Here is a 13649-nt window from a genome sequence, read left to right as displayed (position 1 = left end):
TGATAAATAGCTTGTGTCGTCGATCGTGATATAGCTGAGTGTGGGTCTATACTAGCATATCTTGTGATAATGCAAAGTGTATTATATAGTGGTCAACTATATTCTATTAGTTGTATTCTCGATGAACTCGCAAGAATAGAAGTATGGAACCCTTAAACTTCACACTCCCGTGAATTTTGGTTATAGAGGGGTCTCTATCAAATTCTGAAGGCGCTTATAGAATTTTCCAATTTTAAATATTGCTATGGTGATGAGCCATGGGTCAGCCTCATTACGAAAAGGCCGCTCCTCGAGAGATTAATCTACGCTTTCCAACCACTGGCACAATCCAGATTTTTAATCAAGCTTGATCACTATGGCTTCTAGATTTGGATGTGAAAGACTCTAGGGAGTGTCTGTCAAATTTCCCCTAATGGGAAATTATTCATGTTATTTCTTTAAGGGATGTTCAAAGCATCATGGGATCTATGGTGACCAGGCCAATGAAGCCGTCACCCTCAGATTTGATGATAGTTTAATCTAATCTTGGATTGTTTATGTAAACCGGGGACACAAAGAGATTATGTTGTAGCAACAATTCACAAGTGAAAAGAAGAAAATAGAACAACAAATAGCAACAATTCACAACGCGAAAAAGGCTGCTAGCTAGCATGAGATTTGATGTCAAAATTGAAAACAATCGAAGCCATTCACAAGAGCAATTCTAACCCCAGTCTGTCTCAGGCCGAAAAAATCACTTTTTCACCCAAACTTTGTAGTCTCGGCTCAACATCAAAAATTCAGCTTCAGCCGCAACTCCTTTCTAGGCCTAAAATTCGTGCATGTGGGAAACGAGTGTATAGACTTTTTGTAGGTGTGCGAAAAACGTGCGTGATCTTGTATGTACGAAACACGTGTTTGAACTATTTTCAAAATAATATTTTTTTTCAAGGTTGGGAAATTATTCAGGGTTGGCACGTTGGTGAGATGTATTTTAATTATTAATGTGTGAGTTTTTGTTAGAGTTTAAAAAAATTAAAACTGAAAAATAAAAAAAAATAAAAAAAAATAAAAAGTAATTATATTTACATTTTTTTTTTGAAAAAATGTAGTCGTTGGAGAAAATCCAACGATCATGTTGGGGACCTTCAGCCAACCCTAAACCTTGGGTCGTCTGAAGAGATCAGCTGGGACTCAACCCCACCAACTTGGACTAGAGTTGCTCTAAGAACACCAAAGAGCACAGAAGGCAAACTACTGCGATAGTTAGAGAGTGAGTTAGAGAGAGAGAGAGAGAGAGTACACTTATGTTGAGAAACAAATACACAACATGCATGTATCAGACATTGTAGAATAACACGACCATAGATGAGTACTAAATGTTTGTTAGGGGTATTTCGTAGTATTATTTTACTAATAGAGCACACACTGTAACTTTAGTCTACGACTTTAAAATCAAGAAGTAAGACAAGGGTTATAGTGTTTCGTGTTATTGGTTGTTAAGTAGGAGGGGATTTATAGTCATGTATAAAATAATGCAATAAGAGTAACTTAGTAGACGAGATAACATATAAATCGAAAAATTTACCTGCGCCAATGCCGACTATGCCATGAATAGAATAGTAACATATTCTCAACAATCATCCACCTGAACAAAATAGTTGATTAGTTGAACTACATTTATCTGAGTATAACTACATTTTTATCATAACTAGCAGAGGCGGAACCAGGATTTCCAGTTAGCCTGAGCAAGCTTAAAGTACTATAAATCAAGCATGTAAATATTATGTACATGTGTACGAATTTCACAAATTATTATGCATATATGTACAAATCTTGATATTTTGTTATCTGAAACTAAGTAGATATTAGTTTGAAGAAGGAGAGAAAGAGAAAAGATGGAGAACGAGGCTCGCCAACGGAGGACTAGTCCCTCTCTACAAAAAAAATTTCGTCTTCTCCAAGAGGAAGATGAAAAGAAGAGACATTGACCTTAAATATGAGGCGAAAATGAGAGTGGTAAAAAGTACCAAATCTTTTGTTCTCCCTTATAATAACCTTTATCTTCCATAATACTATTAAAAACTTTAAGGTAAAAGGTTTAAGATAATACTTAATCACTAACAAAAGAGAAAAGATAATAAAAAAATGTTTTCTTTAAGGCCTATTTTCGAAATTGGTAAAAATATAGGACTCATTTTTGAGAATTGAGACAAAACAAAGAAGAAAATGAGCAAAAATTGGGCCAACTTGCATTTCCAAGGATTCGAACCGTGACATTCACTGCATTGGTTAAGTAACCAACCACTAAGCTACTCTTTCATTTCTGTCCAATCTTTACATCAAAAAGTAAAACTTCGAAAAAGGACCGTCCTTCATTTCTGTTCAATCTTTACATCAAATTGTAGAAATTCCAGGCTGGGCCACTGCCCAGTCTGGACTACACATGGGTCCGCCCCTGATAACTAGAATCGCTAATCAAAATTCAGAATTAAAATCTGACTTCTAGTAGATATACATTTTACAGTGTTATCCTAAGTTTTTGAAAAAAAAAAGAATCTAGTGATGTCAGAAGAGGTCACCAAACATGTCGAAGAAATTCATATACTATACTCTTGTGTGAAATAGAGTTTTTTACTCCTATTATAGAAGTATTTAATTACCTAAAGTTTTATTACGTAAAGATATTTGTTTTTATAAAATAAAGATACTATATATTTATTAAGCAATTTTTTTTAGAATTTATGAGCATATAGACCAAAAAAACGCCTCCTAATAGCAGTTTTAATCCTCCCTAATCCCATAAAGGGTTTAAAAACCAAAATATTAATCTTAATTGATATCTAGTCCGTTTGGATTAATCTAGAGAGAAAACACAAATCCCTAGAATATGTAATAAATTTTAATACCTACACTAACCTTCCTTAAATATACAAACACATTTATCTTCTAATTCACCAAATATCTTTTCCATTTTTATCTCCCACTTTCTCTCTCCAATCACGTTTCTAAATAAAGAAATCGTGATCTTCATTATAAATCTGTAATCGAAACCAAAATAATAGTTTTCTTTCTCTCTCTACATCTTAATCTTCTGGAAATCTTCCATTAAATCAGAAACATTGTTTCATATTCATTAGAGCTGCTGAAATCATCTTCTTCTTCGTTTCATATTCATTAGAGCTGCTGAAATCATCTTCTTCATCAAATAATCAAGCTGCTGAAATCATCTTCTTCATCGTTAATCAGGTAAAACACATTATTAAAGTCAATTTTCATCTGTTTTATAAGTTTTTATATTCTGTTTTAGTTTATTATAACAGATTATCTCTCTCTAAAGTTGATCATATATGATTTTGAGTAAAAATTTCAAAGATTTGTTTACTAATTCATTAATTTTCGAATGTTTGATGTTTATTTTCTTTTCTGAATCCTTCAAATCGAGTATGTTATTATTGCAATCTATCATCATATCATATATCTTTAGATTGTTGTTTAAGCTTAATGATATTCACATTTGTTCTTCAGATCTCATTTTCAATCCGTACAGATTTATGAAACCGGCGTTTTTTCGTACGGTTCTTCATAACAGAATCTACATTACATGTAGTTTCTGATAAATTTCCATAATTTATAGTAAATTACTCAAACATCTTCCGTACGATGTTTTTATAACATAAAACATAATATATGTATCTTGTAACAAATTATCCATACTTTATCAGGAATATCAAAAATATTATATTAATGTTCATGAATTATGGGTAATTTATTGAAAATTACGCGTACTTTAAACCCAAAACAGTACTCATTTCATTAGTAGAACAACTTCGCTTCACTACCAAATCTCATGTACTTTGAAATAAGTGTACATCAATTATGTATTATTTATTTACCATTACGCGTACTTTTCACCCAAAACAGTAGCCTTGTTAAGCTTACCAAACCACTCAAACCCTTCAAATATTGTTAAAATTTGACAAACATTATACATAATTTACGGAACTGTACATGTAATTTATAATATAATGTATGATTTTTTGTTTAACGTATGTGTAACTATATGTATAAATTTGATATAACAGATGGAATTTCAAACAGAATCATCAAATCAAAGTAAGTCAACGAAAATAAAATCGGATGGCTGGGATAGAATATTTACTGAAGTTGGTCAGTTGTTTCCTGGTGGTGCAAAAGCATATGGATTAGCTCTTCGACATATAGTGTAACTGTTGTGTGTCCTGCTCAAGACTACAAATAGAGAGTACATGGATGGGCACCATTTTTGAACCAGAGAAGATTTTGTATTTTTTTTGTTTCAGAATGTAAACGATGAGTAATGTAAAAGAAATTATTTATAATTTATTGAACATGACCCACATACGTTTGATAAATTACGTTGTATACAAGAATAATGATGGTTTCCTTGTCATAAATAACACATAATTTACGTATTTGTTTCATAATTTGTATTCGAGTTGTATTTATGTATGAGCAAAAACTAAAACAAATGCTGCTGTAATGTTCACAAAAAAATTTACTATTTCTAAATCTGAAAGTTACGTGAGAGAAAGTGATATATGCGTTTTGTATTCGAGTTGTATTTATGTATGAGCAAAAACTAAAACAAATGCTGCTGTAATGTTCGAGCTGTAATGTTCATAATTTGTATTCGAGTTGTATTTATGTATGAGCAAAAACTAAAACAAATGCTGCTGTAATGTTCACAAAAAAATTTACTATTTCTAAATCTGAAAGTTACGTGAGAGAAAGTGATATATGCGTTTTGTATACTAATCCCCAAATCACGCTTAATTGATTCAAGAAAATATTCTATTTCCAAGTCTGAAAGTTAAGTGAGAGAAAATTGATTTGATTCGAAAAAAATTACATAGTAAGAGAGAGAAAATTGATTTGGTTTCCAAATCTGTAAAGAGAGAGAAAACTGATTTGGTTAAGATTTTTGTTTTGAATAGATTTGAAAATAGATTTGCTTTCCAAAATGGTTAGAAAAGAGAGAAAAATCAATTTCGGATTTATACGTTAGCTGCTTTAAATCCCCAAATCACGCCCACATTAGATGTAGTTTCCAAATTCACCCTGGAAAATTAAAAATCCCGCAATTTTTGTAGTAGGGACATGAACGGTAATTATTTCATAAAGAATGGGCTATTACGTCCATAATGTAAAAGGACTAAATATCCATATTTTGAGAAGATTAGATCATAAACCTTTTTTGAACATTATTTTGGTCTTTATTACCCACGGACCCTTTTTTTTTTTTTATGTACTTATAACAACCAAAAATTTATATTTGTTTATTTAATCTACCTAGACAAAATAACATAATTAATAAAATATTTTTTTTATTTATTTAGTTTTAAATAAATTTTCTCTATTTACAATAATATTTATAAATTAAACTACTTACATTTAATTTTATTTATAGAAATAGATATTATTTCTTTTTAAATATATTATCCGAAAATAATATATTTAAAAAAAATATTAGAAAATTTGATTGTTTGTTACTAACAAGATGAGTTATGTTTCTAAGTTAGTAACCTTAGCTATCACGATTCCTTCTGGGTGATATCTTCAGCTCATTGCCCAAGGTAACTAATATAAAATTCAACACCATTTTATATCTCTTCGTTTTTCCGATTATAGATTTAAATATCAATTTTTTATAGGTGTTTTCATATTATATGCTCATTATTCGGATTCATATTTACTATAAATAGTTAAGAAAAATATTAATGCTTAATAATATTAAGTACTTATTTCTTATAATAATAATTATCAATATTCGATAAATAATTTTTTCCCAATTATTTTAATCTTTAGTAGTATTATTAAATTTATTAATTTATATACATAAATTTATATATACATGACTCAATGAGTTATTTTTAAACTATAAAAATATTTACTTTTAAACAACTATAGCTTTATTTAGTAAAGAAAACTTTTTTATTAAATAAAGATACTATATATTTATTAAATAAATTCCTTTATGGTATTTGAAGATGCATATAAGTCGACTTAAGCATTATGTTCATGACGACATTGAAAGGTTACTGAAGTATGTTGCAATTGAACCTTTTCAAATTTGATATCTCAGACATTGCAGACATTGCTGGTGCTGATGTAACAACTTCCTCCATATGTATGTTGTTGAGTGGAACAACAAACGAATTGTAATTCAGACTAATAACTATATTTTGTGATTTCAGCTTTAAAATACTTGCCTCAATGGTAACTATTTCTCCAAGGTGGAAAATTATAATAATCTAATTATTTTTGATACCTGTAAACTCATATGTATCAACTATTTTATTAAAAAAAAGTAAACATTTACAAATTAATGCTTCAAAAACTATTTTATTACTAAAATAATTATTTGCGAATAAAAAATAATAAATATTCGATTAATGTGTTTGTTTCGACTATTTAAACCTCTATCTCTATTTTGAGTTGATTAACTAATAAGAGAAAATTTACAAATATACAACCAAAAAATTATACTTGGTTTTTTAATTATAAGAGGATTTCCTTTTAAATAAAATTGTCATTATAAATAAAACAAATTTATTTATTAAAATGAAGATACTATAAATTATCAAGATTTAAGAGTGAGTATGATCAACACAACCCCTGATCTTGCATCATTAATTCATCTAACTTGAAGACATAAAGACATCCTGCCAGTCCATTTCACATTAATCCTATACATGGTCCTTTCATCGATTATTTTTATATAAATAGTAAAACTCGAATCCTGATCTCTCCGATGCAGTAAAAACAAATTTCCATAATAATTGGAGGCTCTTATAACCCGTAAAAAGAACTCTTGATAAACTAGCTTGTCACATCGACTAGATTTTATAATGATATATATATAGCTGACTACCTGACTATGGGACTATACTACGATAATTCATGCCTAATAGGTTTGTCCTTGCAAGAATAGAACCCTTATGCTTCAGATTCTCATGAATTTTGGCTATAGAGGGGTCTCTATAAAATCCTAAGAACTTTTCAATTTTAAATATTGCTATGGTGATGGCCATGGGCCAGCCTCGTAACGAAAAAGCCGTCCCTCGAGAGGCCTCTGCCCATTATTGTCATTGTGGTGATGGGCCATGGGGAACCTCTTTATGGCTAGGCCTAAGCGACTTTGACTTCAGTTTCGAATTAATAGCCAACCACTTCATTGGGCACAAATATTCAGACTTGTAATCGAAATTAACCACCATGTGGTCTATCATAGCCACGAAGGAATGAGATTATGTTATAGCAGCAATTGACAAAGTAAAAGGATAAGAGTCGAACTAAAGCTAGGGCCAAACTTTATCACCTAAATAATACCAATTAACCATAAGTTCGTCCTCATACCAGATGTTCAAAAAGTTTCAGAAGGCGCCTAAATTTCTTTAGGTTGGTTAGTTGACTCTTAACAAAAATAAAAATCAAATGAAGTTAAACCAACATTTCAATCGGTAGCATTATGATATGAAAAAATATTTTCTTTCACTTTTACTAGAATGTTCTAGAACTTACATATTTATACAATTAGTTTTCTAATAGGCTTCAAGTCTTGTTGATATGACCCCATTGATTTCCTTTGTCTATAACAAAACAAACATCCATCCCAATCACCCATATCTGTCTTCTACTAAAGTTTCTTGTGAAAAAATGATTATCTCAACTAAAAACATCTTATACCTAATTCCTAAATCAAACCATGAATGAAGTAAGACTTAGAAAACCTGCCCCCTCTTCAAACACCATGTCAATTTCAACCAAATATAAATACACATAAATTTATTAATATAATGTAATATCCAAACCTAAACTTGAATAAAGCAATATGTACTATTTTTGTCTCCTCGATCATATATTAATGCCACAATATCCTACTCTATATGTTTAGGGTTCCACTTCTTCTTCTTAGGTCCTAACAAATTTAATCATACAAAAATATCATGATTGTGTTTATAATCGACAATAAAGATCTAGATCGATGTTTACACTTCACCGAAATTCTCCATAATATCTAACAAAACGAGTTGGGTATTTAGAAATAAATGCTTTATGTTTTCTTTTTATAATATCTAGCAAAATGACTTAAATGCACTCTATTTTGAATTTCATAACGAATTTTTCACCCCTAAAATGATCACTTATATTGTCTTTCGATCTTCCTTACTTGATATATTCGTAAGGATTGCTGGGTACGATCTTACAAGTGTAAGAAGAGTTAGAATAAATTGAAACATCCAAGCTCTATGTTGGAAGTTGTCTTATTTGGTCAAGTAATATAGACATGTGGAGCCCAAATTATATTCTAGAAACTAATTAAACTCAATAAGTTAAGTAATCTTTGGAGAAATGTCACATTAAGATAAGTTAATTATAGGTTTCGACATTTCGTGACCTAAACACTCGGCGTTTATTGTTTTTTTTTCAATGCATAAACTTTAAGAAATAAGAAATATACTCGTTGTCCCCACAAGCCAATTCCATGTCGGCTTGACTCACCTAAGAGAGTCACGGATTCACATCAACACGTTACATGTACTGATATTATTTTCTTTTCTTGATAAAACCAAATTTGACTCCAATTAGGATTTTAGCACAAGAAATAATCAACATTTTAAAGACGAACTTGACTTTTGATTTTATTGACAACGACAAATTCGAATAAAAATAACAAAATTAGACTGTTATTTTATCCGTTTGTATAAAGATTAGCTGTTTAAGGTGAGTAATGAGGTTGGAATTAATCAATAATGAACAATTAATCAAAAGACTAATTAAGATTTGAGAAGATGTAGCTGACGTGGAAACAGGGACCCACAGAGTGGTCGCTCGTGCGGGCAATCATCCTTTTAATAGATAGAGTAATGAGTACAGACATGATTGGGCGTGGATTACTTTGGCACGTGCGGTGAGTCAGTTACAGTTATTTATATATATAAATGATGTATTCTTCCATACACCAAGTATGGTACTATGAAGTTCTTCCATCAAAGTTTATGGGGTTTAAATTTTAGTTTATGTGATTATGGGGATTATACCCCAATTATCACAATAAATAAAATAGTATTTAACTTCAATTAATATCCTTCGATAATAGAGTTAGGTCGTCGATCACTAGCCTGCTTAACACATTATTTAGTTCTGATCGAATTATTGTTATTTTTCGTTGTTTTTCTAGTTTAATCAAATATATTTTTCGTAAAAACAATAGTTAGTTGATGATTATGTATGTATTGTATATCGTTTTAAAAGATATTGTATCAACTTATGCAGCAGTGAGTAATAACCAGAAAATGTCTACTTTCCAATTTAACATAGTTTGGGTAGAGAGAATGAGGGACACGACTCACACAAGTAACCCGTTTTATTGTTCAAACTATATATAGATTATATAGACATTGAGAGGACTTCATGTATTTCGAGAAATGACATCAACTTTCACCAATCGTTTTTCCATCTAATTAGATACGTAATAGATTGGTTATCTAGAATCTAGCTAGATAAACATATGTCTTAGTCGATATGGTCATCTTCCAGTACATGGAAAATTTGGTGTATGCAATTCTGACGTGCTTTTAACTGTCATTTTTCAAAAAAAAATTTACTGCTAGTGAAACTTCAATCCACCTTATGGTAATTATTTTTGAACTAAACTTTATAACCAATAATATCCTAAATAAAATATAAATCAGTAATTTTATTTATATTATGGTGGAACTAAAACTATTTTAATTTAGAGATATGGGTTGCGCATGAAAAATCCACTCACTAATCATGGTGGATCAGATGGTGGGGCGTGCAAGTTCTTGTTACCTAATCATTAACCATTAATTCTTAAATAATTTTCACCTCATACTTCTCAAACTAAGGAAATTACATGATTTATTATTAACTTAGAATTCTATTATTTATTTATTATTCTTCCAGACAATACTCAATAGCGATAAGTTGAGGACATTAGTTTTCGTTTTCCTCCACAAAAACATGTTAATCATTTTTTATATGCAAGTAGTAAATATTTTTGTCACCCCACGACACGTATTTCTCTTTGTTTTTTATATTTTACATTCCTTATAAGTTCTTCACCTTTTCTTTTTGTTATCTTTACAATTATTTTTCGTTTAATTTTAACCACTTGCACAAATAATTCATAGTGTTTGATTAATTTTTTTTAATATTTGATCTACTGACTAAAATTATTAGTTATAGCCAAATGAAAATTAGATCAAATAAGAATTATTTAATAAATTTTTTTGAAATATTTAAAGGGGTTTACACTTAAATTTTGAGTTGTGTGACGAGAGTGGATTTCAAGAACATAACTTTTAGAAAAATTAACCTCATAGGATCTTATGCTGGTTTTTGTATTTATCGTTGTAAGATGCTTTCGATTTCTGCACTAAACTCATCACACTCATTGTTTTGTACTAAACGCATCACACAAATTTCAAAGTCAGAATCTCATCATAATTTTTCTCAAAATTTAGTTCTTCTGTATCGAGGCAGCTTGTTTTGGCTTCATTTTTACTCTTATTACTAGATATTTTAATTCATCACGAAAAGTTGATTATTTTATGAGTAAAACAAAAACTATCAATTTTCCCGAAATAATGCTAATTAGAAGGGGATTTCATTTCCCTAAAATATCTAGTACATTTTTAATTAAATATTGTTTTGTACTAATTAAAAATTAGTATTTATAATTATTTAATGGATAAAACACTTGAAATTATTTTGTAATTTATAACCTAATAATGCAAAGATGCAATGGTTGATATGGGTCACAGAGAAAAGGGCATGAAACTGTCAAATTAATAATAAAAAATTCTGGTAAAAATCATTAACTCTCTAATTGTTTTCTTTAATTAATTACTTTAGTAATCCCCATAAAATTATCTTGCCTTCTTGTCTAGAAGAGTGGATCACTTCTACCTTCCCTAATTAAGTGGCCAACAAGTAGACATGTTTAAGAATAATTCCTTCTAAAACTAGGGTTTAATTTGGACGGTCCAATCAGGTTCATATTACTAAAACAGTTCTAATTCTTATTGGTTCTAGTACACAAACAAATAGAACAAAATGCTTATGTTTCCAGCACTAAAATAGGTTTGGAATGAGAACCAGTTTGAGCAATTGTACCAACCAAACCCTAGTTACTACCATTTTTGCCTGTTTGATCTCTAGGATAGCCCACTCATGAAACCTAGCTAAGGTTTACACTTTTTATGGCTAAAATATAAAGCTAGATTGAGACATGAGAGATTTGGATGAGTGAAAAAGTTTGTCTAGGTGAACTTAAATATCTCTCTGTTTCTCTCTCCAAAATTGCATATAATATTGTGCTCGTTTTCGACACCGGAGTCTGGAGGTACATGTCCTAGGTACGGGGATTCAATTTTGACAAAGGCTCCACAAGAGTCAAGACCACCCAAAAAACTTCGACACTTACTAAACTTGAACGTCTGCCTATAGCCCAAACTCCGGACGCTCTTATGAGCCATGTGGGACTATCACACAGACAACTGCCTAATATCAATAATCATTAGAAAATTTCACACTGGTGATATAAAAAAAAAATCGAACCTACTGAATGACATCTCAGTAGAAAGTGGTGCATATACCGAATAGTTACTTGTTAATAATAAGACAACATAGTATTTATATAGACAATATTGTACATCTCATACTTGGACTAGCTTTCCCCTTGATATAGTTATGTGAATTAATACAAGTCTCGTCATTTATCATTAAGGGATACAACACAATATAAGAGGTAATTTTAACCCCAACTTATGAAGAAAATAGATATGGGTGAGATTTGTTTAACATTAATTAGCTCACTTATCATTATAAGAATGTTTAAATGGAATCTCTCATGTGGGTATTAAAAATTATGGATGAGATGTTTACATAAATTAATCTAACTTGTAACCCATTAAGGGAACCAACACTAATTAAGTATTCATTAATGATATAATCAAACTCCTCAAATACCCAACTCCTATATAAGCATGTCCATTGAGTTTACTTTGCACTTCAAATTCAGTTAAAAGCAAAACATTCATCACATTTAGACCTAAGAAACCCTAACCCTAATTTGAGTAGTAAGAATGACAGGATTTGGTTCTCCTTGTGGAGCTTGTAAATTCCTTAGGAGAAAGTGTGTGAGAGGTTGTGTTTTTGCTCCATATTTTTGTCATGAACAAGGAGCTACACATTTCGCTGCCATTCACAAAGTTTTCGGTGCAAGCAATGTCTCGAAACTTCTCTCGCATCTTCCCATCGCCGACCGTTGTGAAGCCGCCGTCACAATCTCATATGAAGCTCAAGCTAGGATTCAAGATCCTATTTATGGATGTGTTGCTCATATTTTTGCACTTCAACAACAGGTATACATAGTTTTCATATCCAATATAAGATTACATGCAATATTTCTATATGACTATATAGTATAGTTAGAATGTCATTTCCCAATTGTCATAACCCTAATCCATAATGAATCTCTCATTGGGCCTAAATTCACTATATTCATTAGTCATAATCTCCTCAAAAGAACTTGCATGTAAATATTTTTTTTCTTTCTCATCCATACCCGAATTATGATTAATTAGAAATACGTCGTTTAGGCAGTGTATTATTGCAATAAAAATGTAGGTGAAGTATCAATTTAAACATCTATTTATCTAATAATATATCGCCGTTCTAATGTTGTTTCTTTGATATTTTTTATTAGGTTGTTAGTTTACAAGCTCAAATAGCTACTCTGAAAGCACAAGAAGCAACTCAAGGAATGGTAAATGGTGGGTCAAATAATATCACTATAGCAATACCTAACCAAGAAGAAAAATTATTCTATGGGTCAGATCATTTTCCTACTAATTACCCACAAGATATTCAAGGTTTGATTCATTTAAATGAGTCGAAAATGTCCATCGAGCATCAATTATTCGATCAAAATCCTTCTATTAATGACTTCAATAGTGATGAGACAATAATGTTTAACTATGAGAATGAAGTCATGGTGGATTCTAACCAAATGAGTGATCAATATTCTCATCAATCAACTACAACTAATGAAGAAAATAATATTTATCAGCATCAATTCATGAGTACTAGTTATGAAGATTCTTCTTCTGATGTTGTCATGGCTTCTTTTGATGACATGCAAATGAACAACAAGAAATGGACTTTCCAACAAAATGATGATCATCACCAAGACCTTCAATCTATGGCTTTTGCTTATTTTCAGCAGTCATCTTAACATCTTGAAACTCTATCGATCGATATCGGACAAGTAACTTTTTCGGATATTATAGATGCATTGTGTTCAATGTATCAATTTTCTATACAAAAATACTCCAAAAAAGTGAAAGTTTTGGTGCAAAAATAAGCTAGGAAATTAGGGTTTATATAATTAGCAAATCTTGTAGTATAACCAGTATGTGATGTGTTTTTTGAGATATTCATATGTATACTTGGAGTATGTAATATCTTTTTCTGAAAATTAATGCAAGGACCCAAGTTACATTTGAATTAAATCAAATTAATGATACATAATCTATGTCGAAATTACATTACTATAAACCGACCTTAACCATGATATATCCTTGGGAAATATGTAATTA

The 13649-nt window shown here is 30.4% G+C and overlaps 1 protein-coding gene across 1 annotated transcript; it reads left to right on the top strand.

The window, feature by feature from the left end:
- Positions 1-12134: 12134 nt before the first annotated feature.
- Positions 12135-13285, top strand: LOC147555251 (LOB domain-containing protein 29-like). Its single transcript, XM_086657574.1, has 2 exons — positions 12135-12413; positions 12758-13285. The coding sequence occupies exons 1-2, from the start codon at positions 12135-12137 to the stop codon at positions 13283-13285; spliced, it is 807 nt and encodes a 268-aa protein (XP_086513700.1).
- Positions 13286-13649: the final 364 nt, after the last annotated feature.

The sequence above is a fragment of the Eschscholzia californica genome, unplaced genomic scaffold (assembly GCF_041429995.1).
Source record: "Eschscholzia californica isolate CP2 unplaced genomic scaffold, dmEscCali1.0.p SCAF_2, whole genome shotgun sequence".
Taxonomy (NCBI): Eukaryota; Viridiplantae; Streptophyta; class Magnoliopsida; order Ranunculales; family Papaveraceae; genus Eschscholzia; species Eschscholzia californica.
Note: the sequence above shows the minus strand (reverse complement) of the source record. Positions and strands in the feature narration are given on the sequence as shown.

Coding starts and splice junctions, on each gene's coding strand:
- LOC147555251 (XM_086657574.1), top strand. CDS start 12,135: ATGACAGGATTTGGTTCTCCTTGTGGAGCTTGTAAATTCCTTAGGAGA. Junction 12,414..12,757: donor TTTTTGCACTTCAACAACAG/GTATACATAGTT, acceptor ATTTTTTATTAG/GTTGTTAGTTTACAAGCTCA.